Source organism: Mauremys reevesii, linkage group 5 (genome assembly GCF_016161935.1).
Source record: "Mauremys reevesii isolate NIE-2019 linkage group 5, ASM1616193v1, whole genome shotgun sequence".
Classification (NCBI taxonomy): domain Eukaryota; kingdom Metazoa; phylum Chordata; order Testudines; family Geoemydidae; genus Mauremys; species Mauremys reevesii.
Window position 1 is genome coordinate 20,217,008 of NC_052627.1, and position 13,778 is coordinate 20,230,785.

At 41.1% G+C, this 13,778-nt stretch overlaps 1 protein-coding gene across 7 annotated transcripts in view; it reads right to left on the reverse strand.

Annotated features, from left to right (window-relative positions):
* The window catches only part of MAPK10 (mitogen-activated protein kinase 10), a 388,740-nt gene that overhangs the window by 79,082 nt on the left and 295,880 nt on the right, over positions 1-13,778 (reverse strand). For all 7 annotated transcript variants that reach the window (XM_039539665.1, XM_039539662.1, XM_039539666.1 and 4 more), the window contains 3 exons: positions 4,989-5,118; positions 3,510-3,568; positions 1,807-1,945 (listed from right to left, as the gene is read on the reverse strand). In XM_039539665.1, coding sequence (XP_039395599.1) covers positions 1,807-1,945; positions 3,510-3,568; positions 4,989-5,118 — 328 coding nt within the window. The remainder of the gene's footprint in view (positions 1-1,806; positions 1,946-3,509; positions 3,569-4,988; positions 5,119-13,778) is intronic.

Consider the following 13,778-nt stretch of genomic DNA (forward strand, 5'->3'; position numbering starts at 1 on the left):
AGACAAATTCTGACTGGAAATAAGGCATACATTTTTAATAGTGATGGTAATTAACCACTGAAACAATTTACCGAGGGTCATGGTGGATTTTCCATCAGTGATAACTTTTAAATCAAGACTTTTTAAAGATATTCTGTAGTTCAAAAGGAATTATTCTGGGGAGTTCTATAACCTGTGTTATACAGGAGATCAAAGTAGATGATCACAATGGTCCCTTCTGGCCTTTGGAACTTTGAATACTTTCCTCTGGATGAGCAGCAAAGAATCCTGTGGCACCTTATAGACTAACAGACGTTTTGGAGCATGAGCTTTTGTGGGTGAATACCCACTTCGTCAGATGCATCCGACGAAGTGGGTATTCACCCACAAAAGCTCATGCTCCAAAACGTCTGTTAGTCTATAAGGTGCCACAGGATTCTTTGCTGCTTTTACAGATCCAGACTAACACGGCTACCCCTCTGATACTTTCCTCTGGATGGTGGAAGCGTTCTGCTGTTAAATTAATAGCTCTAAAAGGCTTATAGATTCAGAGTGATGAAATATTTTTGTTTATATGTTATTCTGAGTGGGGCAGTGCCCACTGTGCTCCAATAACTAGAACCATTTTGAACTGTGTATGCAGGTTCATGTGAATATTTTATTTACAAAAACAATCTGACCCCTTCTTTGCCTGGAACACTATGGGAACTATAGCAGCCAAACATACTACATCCTCTACACCAGTGGTTCTCAAACATTTTTTTTTACTGGTGACCCCTTTCACATAGCAAGCTTCTGAGTGCGGCCCCCCTTATCAATTAGGAACATGTTTTTATATATTTAACACCATTATAAATGCTGGAGGCAAAGCGGAGTTTGGGGTGGAGGTGACAGCTAATGACCCCCCCATGTAATAGCCTCGTGACCCCCTGAAGGTTCCTGACCCCCAGTTTGAGAACCCCTGCTCTACACAATATATGTTTTAGGAGAGGAGGTCTTTGTATATTAAAAAGTAACATCGAACATGAAAATCATTTCATCAATCTTTCTTACCTTCCCTTCAGAAGCCATAAAAATTACTGTTTTTTGAGCAGAGGTTCCCAGGCTATTTTCATAGTGTGGACCACATCTTAAGAGAAAGGTTGTCTCATGGACATATTCCCATGCATTCAGGGTCAGCTGGACCACTTCCCATCCTGTTCACAATTGTATGGACCATTTACTCTAGTATCAACAATTGCACGGACCACCTATCTTCTCATTCACTCCTGTGGCAACTACAGCAATTGCTTACATGATAAAATAATGTTTGGATCGTACTTAACGTATGTTTAGCACTCTTTTCATGCATTTAAGTAAATGAAAATGAGGAGAACCAATTACATCTGACCAGACAGTTCTCCATGGAACTCCACCAAATGATTCATGGACCACAGTATGGACACCATCAATTTATAGCATTTTAATGCACTATAGCTTACATTAGTTTAAACTGTCAGCCTTCAGAGAGCTAGCAACAGCTTCAGGAGAAAGTGCAGTTATCGCCACCTTCTCCAATAATCATAATCACTGTGTGTCTTACACTACCTATGGCTCATTCCCTTTTTGTTCGGTTATTAACTTGACAAACATCCTCATCCCTAACATACAACCATGCAGCTAACTTGCCAGACACGTAGGCTATTGACAGATAAGTCTCAATATTTACATTGAGAAGGCTGGGTCTTGATGAAGGGGTTGAATCACAAAGTTTGCATGTTGACATGAGCAAGACTCTTAACAACAACAACTACCGGTATCTTGTTCTTCAAAGTGCAGTCCCCTTACCCTGTGAATGATTCCCGCAGAGTGAAGGTGCTTGATCCCACACAGCATTTGGTAGAGCAGGTAAGACATTCGTTCATGGTCTAATTCCATCTGAATCACCTGGCACAAGTTGGCATCCATCAATTCCATTACCAGGTAACTAGATAGGAGAGTAAAGTCATACAGTTTTTGCCTGCACAGGCATGGAGCTTCCAGTAACTTCTGTGCAATAATCAACATTCACTTCTCTTTCTTCACAGTCTGTTTCTTTTTTATTTCCACTGTGAGATGGTAACACAGACGGAGAAAAGATTTTGAACTGGCCATTCACCTGAGCCCCAGCACAAAGCTCCGTAATACTTGAATCATTCTGTGATTTGTCTCCCATTGCAGCATTCCAAGAATGCCCCATTGACATCCTTTGAATATCGGGGATTACCTGGCACACTCCATAGCACAGCGACTGTGCTCTACATGGGCACACAAGGCAGAAGGATCCTCAAACATGCTGATGCCACTTGCACCAAGCTGCAAGCCTTTTCTCATGAGAAATGGCTATTGCAATTTGATCAGAGGATTTCTTCCAGAGATCACTGGACTGATGAAGGTAGGAAGGGTAAATATCTATTACCACAATAAATTTGTTTGAAGTGTTTATAAGACTGGGTGATCCCATATGGTTTTAATGCCAATTAACTAATCCAACTGTACACTGTGCTTCTGCAAAACAAGATAGAGTGATAGTCTTAATCGGATTTTAACTCAGTCCTCCAGAAGTGATCAGTTAATACATTTAACCCACCAGCTCAGTTTTTAAGGGACATTTATTCTTAAGTAGAGATGGACCTTAACTGGGACACCAGATCCAAACTCCCTCAAACTCTGGGAAGACTCTAGATCTAGATTTATATGTGAGCTTCCCAACTCAGGCTCACCTCACCAATTCTCTGCAGAGGACTACAATAACAAGATTATTGCAATGGAGCAGCACATCTTTGTGCAGACACATAGACAGTACTTGCCTGACTCCAAACAATGCTATTAACTCCTCCCTTTTGTGATACTGCAAAATGGAACAAGGTGCTATAGACTGAAAGGCAGAAGCCATTTAGCTGACATAAAACGGCAACACTTGCGACTATCTGAAATTTGATTCAGGGCAAGTTCATTAAATGCAGTAGCGCCCATGGTGTACACAATGTTCAGTGGAGCTCACACCCTGCCACTATTTCCCAAGGCAGAAAAATTTGACACAGCCAAAGGTTATCCCACAATAAATATGAAAGAGAAAAAATGTTTCACATCAGTCTCCTTTACAATGATATTATTTCAAAGTGAATCACCACATTTTAAAGCACTCCCACATACCTTGGAGAGTTATACAACAACATTTCCTGAGCAAACCAATAACACAAAGGAACAAAGTACACTTTCTCATAGATGCTCATATTCCTCCACACTACCTGTCTTAAGAACAGCCATTAGCTCGCTTTGCACGCGTGTTCTATTCCAGAACTTAGATACAAAGGTGATAGGTGCCTTATACATACCTAAAATAGACCAGTCTACAGTCTTCCAAATTCTATTTAAAGCTTCATCTTCACAAGATAATTTGCTAGAGGAGCTCATCCTTTTTATTATACCTGGATTTTTATGTTCACTATATAATATCAATGCCCACCTCCCTCTAAAGCTTTAGTTTAATTACTGCCCATGTTACTTACACATCCTGGAATTCCTCCAGAGATTTCTGTGGTGTGAAGACATTTAATAAACTGATAATCTGAAAAGCAGAGTAAGACAGAGGGAGGGAGAGAGAAGATAAACATATGCAGTTGATCACATTTTGAAGGACTGCTGTATTAAATAATAGCATCTGTTTTTCACTGTTCAATTTGCACTGACAAGTCCTGCCATAGTTGCTAGTAAGCAGCTGGTAAATTTCAGAACAATTTTTCAGAGCTCTATTATTGTTCAGGATGCATTTGAAAGGGTGTGTGAGAGAGGAGTGGTGATGGACAGCAACTGGTCAAAATGCTGAAGCCATTAGTCTTGTGAATTCTGGAGTTGCAGGTTCAAATTCCAGCCTCAACTCAAACAAATGTGACAGTCCTTGTAAAGTCACTGGCCATTTCTGGTATATCAAGGCTATGTGTCTGTGGGGAGAAATAATCAAACATCATCCTATTAAACACAAAACACAGGACTTTCCATTCTCTCTGACATGTCTTACATTTTTTGGCACAGATGCTCTTTCATAAAAAATAAATCCAACTCCCAGCTGTCTTGCTGTCATACATACATCTCAAAATGGGAGAACCTCAGAGAGCTCTGGAAAGTGGCCAGAGGTGTCCTGCACACCACTCTGTTTTTTAAAGTGAGATTCCAGAGAACACAGGCAGTAGGGAATGCTGCTGACAGGAATCTGCCGGAGAGCTGGTAGTGCCTATGAGGCAGCACAAAGCCATAGTACCTCTAGGGAGGGAGGGTTGTGGGACTTGGGACCTGAATTCCCTTCCTTCCCCGACCCCCACATGAAAAGAGAAGGAAGAATTCTGAGGAAACTCCCATGAAAAGAACCTTACAGAGTCTTTATCCCCACATGGCTCCCTTGGCAGGCTTTCTTAGCAGGAAAATGTGACTATCCGGGCTTATATTTTTTTAAAGAAAGCCTTAATTTTCTTTCTTACTGTTCTATCCGCCTCTTTGCCTCTGCACTTTTATCTTTCCTCCACCATCTTACCTTGCTTCTTCCCCCTTTTCTCAATATTTTTGAGATCTCTCTCTTCTAGTGGTTCCTTTGAAAACTTTAACAACAGACAGCCAAAACTTAAGAGCAGGTAATAGGTTTACAGCTGTTGCGTCATATACAGTAGAACCTGAGAGTTACGAACACCTCATGAATGGAGGTTATTCGTAACTCTGAACTGTTCATAACTGAACAAAATGTTATGGTTGTTCTTTCAAAAGATTACAGCTTAACTTTGACTTACTACAGCTTTGAAACTTTGCTGCTTTTAATTTAAATGAAAAAATGCTGCTTCTAATTTAAATGAAACAAGCACAGTAGGTGTGTAGTATGGGTCAAGATCTAGCCCTTAAAATAGCAGAAGTTGTAAGTTAAAGTATCTCATTACAGATGTGACTTTTTTCCTAACAAATTAAGCACACAATGTCCACTTGGTCCCCGCAAGAAAACTTACATTTTTATGGTTCACGCACTTCATGAGGACCAGCTCCCTGTAAGCTCGTTTGGCGTGCGTTTGATTCTGAAATGGTCGGCTGAGCTTCTTAATAGCCACATTTCTGTCAAGGACAGCATCATATGCAGCGCTGCAGTGATTACAAATACAAGATTTATATATTTTTAAAGGATATTCTTCAGTTTTAACGGTGAATGGGATGTCTGGAATTTCCATTCAGGTGTCTTCTGAATTAGCCAGAACTACAGAGACAGACATGGGAATAACAGGCATGGGAAATCCACACTCGCAGAGGGAGTGAGATCTTACAGCAATGGAACAGAGTACACACCATTACTTATAATTAATTTCAACAGCAGTGTAAGATTTACATGCAAAGCAGGAAATACCTATTAAACATAAAAAGACACTGTAAAAGATGGATTTTACTATAGACTAGGAAAAACTTGGGCAGCAAAGAGATTCAGAAGTGTCTCTCTATCGGCGAGAGTTCTCATCTTTGTTTGGAACACTGGAAGACTGTTTAGGATTAGAATAAACCTGAGTTTTTGCTGTCTTCAGTGCAAAGCACACCTCTTTATGACTGCATATACAGCATCATTTATAAGAGCCAGCAATAATTATTGCTAAATTGAGGGAAATTCAAAAATTACATTAATTACTCAGAGATCTACAATTGATTGTACATAAGCAAGTGCCTGTTTCATGTGATCTACAGACAATATTAGGGCTGGAATACCTAAGCATGGGCACAATAAAACTAGTGTCATTGGAGTGATCCTGAAACCAGAACAAAACTTTCCTACTCATATGTGATTTTACATATCCATGTTGCCTCTGAAACATTATCTGGATATATGTTTGGTTTAATGTTTTATTCTTATGATAGTAAACTCACTAGAGAGCTATAGTCAACTTATGCTAAATTGATAAGGATGCTAGTAAAACCTTCCATTCTCATGCCAAGCTAATGCTGAAAACAATAGCATTTGATTTGAATAAGGAATAAGTAAGGAACAAAGAACAGGTCCTAAGTTAAATTTCTGGGAAATCGTTATGTTGTTTGTGTGCACACGCAGACACTCAAAACTTCACCACACTCTGTTCCATGAGCAATATGTATTTATTTGCTCTTGCCTTCTCTAACAAACATACAGTGGCATGTCTATATAACAAACCCAAACAAAACAAAAAACATACCACCAAAACAAGATATTCCACTATATACATTTTCCTCTGGGAAGAGGAAGAGAGAACAAACATGTGACAGAAGTTAGTAATATTGCTTAATGCACTTGTGAAAGGCACTCGGATACTGCGGTGATGACTGCCATATAGGAAGCTACACAGAACAGAATAGAAGGACTATCACTGTCGCTTTTCCCACCACCATTAAGGATTTATTCAGCAACTCGCTCAGTGAACAAATCCCAACTTGCTCTAGAGAGAGTTAGTAATAATAACAGTTCCTTTTGATTTAATTTCTTAAACCATTTCTCTAGAGTGAATCATCATATTCCAATAATACTGGAAATGAAACCCTTTCAGAATAATGCTTACCATTTACATATCTGAATTTTAAAAATTAATTTGTAAGATGTGTCTGATGAAAACTCAAAGAACATGAAAAAAATTACAAGAAAAAGCAAGCAAACAAACAAACCCAGGCTCCAATTGTTTTCAACCAGATATCTGTCTTACTTAAGTCAGCAACTAACAAAGTGTGTATGAAATGAGTGTTTAACAATGCTCTTAATGATCATTTCCTTCCTCTGGGTGAAGTTAAGTAATTCAATTTTGTTTTAGACAAAAAGAATTACGTGAACCAAACTGCATAATTTTCCAAGAATGTTGTGTATGATCTCAGACTGTATATTATCAATTGCCATTGCTTTATAACACCACACATCAAGAGCATAAGGAATCATTTCTAGGGAGTATTTGGATAAATTAAACCCGAGTTCAGAGGATAAATAATTTTTTTTCAAAAACCTAATTTCTCTCATCCATTATTATTTTCTCATCATTATTCTCTTATTCTTTATTATTTCAACAACAGTGAAAAATAAAAATGTTTCTTGTCACTAGCGTCTGCAGACTGGAAAGACTACAAAGACCAAAGAAAAGTGAAAAAAAACGTATCTTGTACACTTAGGGCCTGCTCTGAGACTTACTGAAGTCAATTATGGAAAGACTCCTGTTTACGTCAGAGGGCTTTGGATCAGGCCCATCTCTAGATCTCTTATAATCAGAAATTAAACTTCCCACCACCCCGTGAGTTAAAGTAGTATCACAACATGGTGGGTGAAGAAACTGATGTCAGGAACAGAACTCAGTCCTCCCGACTGCCAGTCCTGTGCCTTCACAAGACCAACCTTGTTCCTTCTTGTTAAAGACTACAGGGAAACTGATGAGCTCTGCATACTTATTGCCTCCTGCACCAAAGAATTTCTCTCACATGCCTCCTGCAGGATGCAAAAGAAACCAGAAAACACTTTATTCTCCATCATCAGCACTATTAATATGGATCTGAATAACTATATTACCCAGCAGTTCCTGGTGTTGCATTTACTTTTCCAAATGGCACAACTGAGACTCCTCTTTTCTTTCTCCAGCAGGACACCAAAAGCAATTTTATTAATTAAGAATCACTGCCATTTTATAAATTACTTGTGCATTAAAAGACCCTTCTGAGGAAGTTTTGCCATTGACATCAATGGAGTCAGCATTTCACCCTACCTATTTAACTCTAGCACAACTGAAAAAAACAGCTCAAAATGTTGAGATTGTAACATGACACACAATAAAGTGGTCTTTGAATAACCCTGATCTATAGTACTGAAACCTATCTACATCAAGCGTCAGATTGGAGTGAATCTTTAATCGTGAAATGTGTCCGTTATAACAAAAGTAGAGATATAACTTAAACTGACATTCCAGAGGAAGAGCAGTGACCTACATATCAGAGTCAGAGGATTTTTTTTTTAAATCCCTTTTCCCAGGTTTTCCTATTACTTCAAATTCCCTCTTCCCTGACTTTAGACACCTACCACCATTACTATCCTCTCTAAAGCAATCTCTTTTTGAGATTCAAAAAGCCAGATAATTTCTCCCATCCTAAGAAAGATGTTATTGGACATTTGGTCCATGAATTGATTTATGGACATTTAGACACACAATCACCATATTCCGAAACAAATGTTTCTTTTCTCAAATTAAGATCCCAGTTCAGGAAAGTGTTGTTATTAAGCTCATGCTTCAACATCCTTCCTTAACGTCAAGCACAATCTTAAGGGTTTTATTAACTGGGCCTTGGAATTCACTTAAACTTATAAATTCTAATTTTGGAGTTTAACTCAAAACTTTTGATCTGCAACTTCAGTTTCTGTTTGCCAAAATGAAAGGTCGCAGTTGCTATAATTTTTTTTAAATTATTTTTATATTATTTTCAAAAAAAGATTTCCCTGATCAAGTGGGAATATTTAGTATAGCCTTCCATCTTGTAAATGAAATGTTTTTTTAAAAAGCACATTTTACATTTTCCTTGAAGATAGTTTAAATGAAGAGGAAAGCATTTCACATAATTAAAAATTAATCATGGACATGGTTCTAAAGGTTTTAGGAAACTTCAAAATAATCTAGAGCTCTACCATCCCTACACAGGGCATGCTTCTAAACCCCTTTGGAGCAAATAGAGTCTTTCCACTTACTTCAACGAGCTTTAGATCAGGCCCGTATGCTGTAACATCCAGAATTAATTAATTTGAGCCTGAACAGACAAAAGAGGAAGTTTCAGCTTTGTGGTCAGGAAGGAATCTTCTCAGCATGCATGGCTTATTGGCAGTGATTTTGGGTTTTTTCCCACCTTCCTCTGGAACATTAAGCAGAGGTCTCCTATGGCGATTGGGTGGAAGGAATCATAAAATATCAGGGTTGGAAGGGACCTCAGGAGGTCATCTAGTCCAATCCCCTGCTCAAAGCAGGACCAATTCCGAACTAAATTATCCCAGCCAGGGCTTTGTCAAGCCTGACCTTAAAAACCTCTAAGGAAGGAGATTCCACCACTTCCCTAGGTAACCCATTCCAGAGCTTCACCACACTCCTAGTGAAAAAGTTTTTCCTAATATCCTAATAAACCTCCACCACTGCAACTTGAGACCTGCAACTTTGTTCTGTCATCTGCTACCACTGAGAACAGTCTAGATCCATCCTCTTTGGAATCCCCTTTCAGGTAGTTGAAAGCAGCTATCAAATCCCCCCTTCATTCTTCTCTTCTGCAGACTAAACAACCCTAAATTCCCTCAGCCTCTCCTCATAAGTCATGTGTTCTAGCCCCCTAATCATTTTTGTTGACCTCTGCTGGACTCTTTCCAATTTTTCCACATCCTCCTTGTAGTATGGGGCCCAAAACTGGACACAGTACTCCAGATGAGGCCTCCCCAATGCTGAATAGAGGGGAATGATCACATCACTCAATCTGCTGGCAATGCCCCTACTTATACAGCCCAAAATGCCGTTAGCCTTCTTGGCAACAAGGGTACACTCTTGACTCATACCCAGCTCCTCGTCCGCTGTAACCTCTAGGTCCTTTTCTGCAGAATTCTGCATAGTCATTCAGTCCCTAGTCTGTAGCAGTGCATGGGATTCTTCCGTCCTAAGTGCAGGACTCTGCACTTGTCCTTGTTGAACCTCATCAGATTTCTTTTGGCCCAATCCTCTAATTTGTCTAGGTCCCTCTGTATCCTACCTCTACCCTCCAGCGTATCTACCACTCCTCCCAGTTTAGTGTCATCTGCAAACTTCCAGAGGGTGCACTCCACACCATCCTCCAGATCATAAATGAAGATATTGAACAAAACTGGCCCCAGGACTGACCCTTGGGGCACTCCACTTGATACCGGCTGCCAACTAGACATGGAGCCATTGATCACTACCCGTTGAGCCTGACGATTTAGCCAGCTTTCTATCCACCTTATAGTCCATTCATCCAGCCCCTACTTCTTTAACTTGCTGGCAAGAATACTGTGGGAATCCCATATTATCAATTTCCACCAAATACAGAAGGTCAGGTAGTGATGAACCTTTAAGCTTCACATCTTCTACATTTGTATGTATGTTAATGATCATTACCAAGTTCACCATTTACCAACAGTTATCTCACAGTGGTATCCGAGTAAGCACAGTAATTTCCCAACATAACTACAGGGAAATACTGCACCATCTCTCATGCTGTCCCCAGGGGTCTGTACTGGGACCAGTACTATTTAACATATTTATAAATGATCTGGACAAAGAGGTAAACAATGAGATGGCAAAATCTGCAGATGATACAAAACTACTCAAGATAGTTAAGTCCAAAGCAGACTGAAAAGAGGTCTCACAAAACTGGGTGATTGGGCAACAAAATGGCAGATGAAATTCAGTGTTGATAAATGCACAGTAATGCACATTGGAAAACATAATCCCAGCTATACATATAAAATGATGGGATCTAAATTAGCTGTTACCACTTGTAGCTAGGCGGTTACCTGCTCCTGCCCAGAGGGGTTTAAAACAGCCCTGAAGGAGGGCTGTGGAAGGGCAAGATGCCTGGGCTGATTGGGAGGAAGCAGGCTCAGCTGGGGTCATGCCCCAATCAGGGCCCAGCTGGCCCTATGAAGGCTTAAGTCAGGAGCTCAAGCAGACAGTCTCTCTCTGTGTTCAGAGAGAGGAGGGCCTGGCTGCAGGGAGGTTAACCAGGTATCTGGAGTGTAGCAGGGCTGGGAAAAGGCCAAGGGAGCCAGGGAGCTCCGGCCTAGGAAAGCCTCAGGCTACAGGCCTGGTAAGGCCTATTAGGTACTGGGTTGCAGGGGGCAGCCCATGGATAGCCAGAGGCAGCAATTCCAAAACCCTTTGCCTGTGATGAATGGCTGATACTGCAGTCTGCCTCAGTGAACAGGGGCTAGATGGAGACTGGGCAGTAGCCAAGACTGAGGTGAAGTGGGGGTTCCTCTGGGATGCGGAGACCCAGAACTGTGGGGGTACTGCCAGGGGGCAGTACCAGTTAAAGGGGCACCGGGGTCCTGGGAGGGAAACGGGGGCCAGCAGTGATAGCGGATCGCCGGCTGACAGAGTGTGCTCCTGGGTCGAAGAGCTAATCCCTGGAGATGACCAGTGGGAGGCGCCACAGGGTGCATCCCGCACGTTTACCCCTCTCAAGAAAGAGACCTTGGAGTCATTGTGGATAGTTCTCTGAAAACATCCACTCAATGTGCACTTGCAGTCAAAAAAACAAACAGAAAGGGATAGATAATAAAACAGAAAATATCATATTGCCTCTATATAAATCCATGGTATGCCCACATCTTGAGTACTGCATGCAGATGTGGTTGTCCCATCTCAAGAAAGATATACTGGAACTGGAAAAGGTTCGGAAAAGGGCAACAAAAATTGTTAGTGGCATGGAACAGCTTCCATATGAGGAGAGATTAATAAGACTGGGACTTTTCAGTTTGGAAAATAGATAACTGAGGGGGGGATACAACAGAGGTCTATAAAATCATGACTGGTGTGGAAAAAGTAAATAAGCAAGTGTTATTTATTTACTCCTTCTCATAACACAAGAACTAGGTGTCACCAAATGAAATGAATAGGCAGCAGGATTAAAACAAACAAAATGAAGTATTTCTTCACACAACGCACAGTCAACCTGTGGAACTCTTTGCTAGAGGATGTTGTGAATTCCAAGACTACAACAGGGTTCAAAAAAGAACTAGATAAATTCTTGGAGGATAGGTCCATCAATGGCTATTAGCCAGGATGGGCAGGGATGGTGTCCTTAGTCTCTGTTTGCCAGAATCTGGGAATGGGTGACAGGGGATGGATCACTTGATGATTACCTGTTCTGTTCATTCCCTTTGAAGCACCTGGCATTGGCCACTGTCGGAAGACAGGATACTGGGCTAGATGGACCTTTGGCCTAACCCAGTATGGCCATTCTTATGTTGTTCTTATTCAAAATTAATAACATATCTGAACAGCTTGGAGGGTTTCTCAAGCTACAATAAGTGAAACCAGCAAAACTTCATTTTCCTCATTCAGCAGCAATTTACAAATATGTGGAAATCTGGAAACGGAGGCAGGGGGCTGCACATGGGCTTGGCAAATAATCCAGTTCCTGGCTCTCCCAGACTGGCCAATGACAAATATTTATAAATACAGTGATAATGCTCATATTTTAGGTGTTTCATTGCCACTGACCTTAAGGAAGAAAAAAAGAAAAGGAAAAAGAAACGTGTTCTGAACATTAGATACAATCTCACATATCCTGCTCATAGTCATGCTTTAAGAAACATGCTGGTCTTTTCTGGCTAAAATATAACAAAATCTGTCAATTTGGAGCAACAAATTAATTACTTTCTCAGCATTCTTGCTACACTTCTCATTGAATGAACAATTAAATCTACCCAGTCCCTAAGAAGAAGGATGTTGCAGACAACCAATAATTTGCAGTAATAGGCATTGAAATAATAATCTGCTTTTACCGTGAAACAATAGCTTTAGTGAAAAGGCTTCCACAAAGTTTGGTTCCTGAGACTAACTATACCAGGGGTGGCCAAACTTACTCGCCCTCTGAGCCGCATATGACAATCTTTAGAACAGGGGTAGGCAACCTATGGCATTCATGCCAAAGACGGCACGCGAGCTGATTTTCAGTGGCACTCACACTACCCGGGTCCTGCCACCAGTCCGGGAGGCTCTGCATTTTAATTTAATTTTAAATGAAGCTTCTTAAACATTTTAAGAACCTTATTTACTTTACATACAACAAGAGTTTAGTTATATATTATAGACTTATAGAAAGAGACCTTCTAAAAACGTTAAAATGTATTACTGGCACAGGAGACCTTAAATTAGAGTGAATAAATGAAGACTCGGCACACCACTTCTGAAAGGTTGCTGATCCCTGCTTTAGAAGTTCGAGAGCCAGGGCACACCTGCCAGGAGCAGGGGCTCGTGGCTGAAGCCCCAAGCCCTTGCAGGTGCACCCAACAGTGCTGAAGCCCCGAGACTCTCCTCCCCGCTGGACAGAAGCTCCTACTCCACTACCCCTCAACCTCACTGCAAGGCAGAGGTCCTGAGCTCCCCTCCCCCAGTCTGGTAGGTGGAGAATGGGCGGGGAAGGGGCTTGCAAGCCACACTTTAATAGTAAAAGAGCCGCACATGGCTCACGAGCCACAGTTTGGCACCCCTGAACTACATGACAGCTACGAAGTGCTGGACAGAACAGATGGGGCCAGAGCCTCTAGTAGCTAAGCCTTACTTGGTGTACAGCTGGTTGGGGATGAAACAAATATTACTTTAAACCATCATTACCCTCCATCAATCATAGGGTTGGCCAGGGGCCTGCCAACACTCTGGTACAAGTTAAAGTATCCTCAGGGCTGCTCTAAATTATGCACAGCAACCTATAGCCCAAAGGGGAAATTCCAGCAAGTAAATATTCCTGGCATAAGGACATCCCAGCCACAACCTCTAGGGTGGCAGTTTGGAAGGTGGGAGGGGACATGCAGGAGCTGGTATGGCTGCTCTGAGCCAACCTTGCGTTGCCTTATTCAGGGAGAATCTACAGCTGGCCAATTATGCTGATTTTAGGTCTGCTCTACTGCACTGGAAATGGACCAGAAGATCCAGCCCAGACAATATGATACAGTTCTGAAAACAAAGGAAAAAACAGAATTAGAAACCCAAGTGCTTTTATTAGCTAATGGTGAATCATAGACATGGGAAGACAGCATGTACTTTTACATC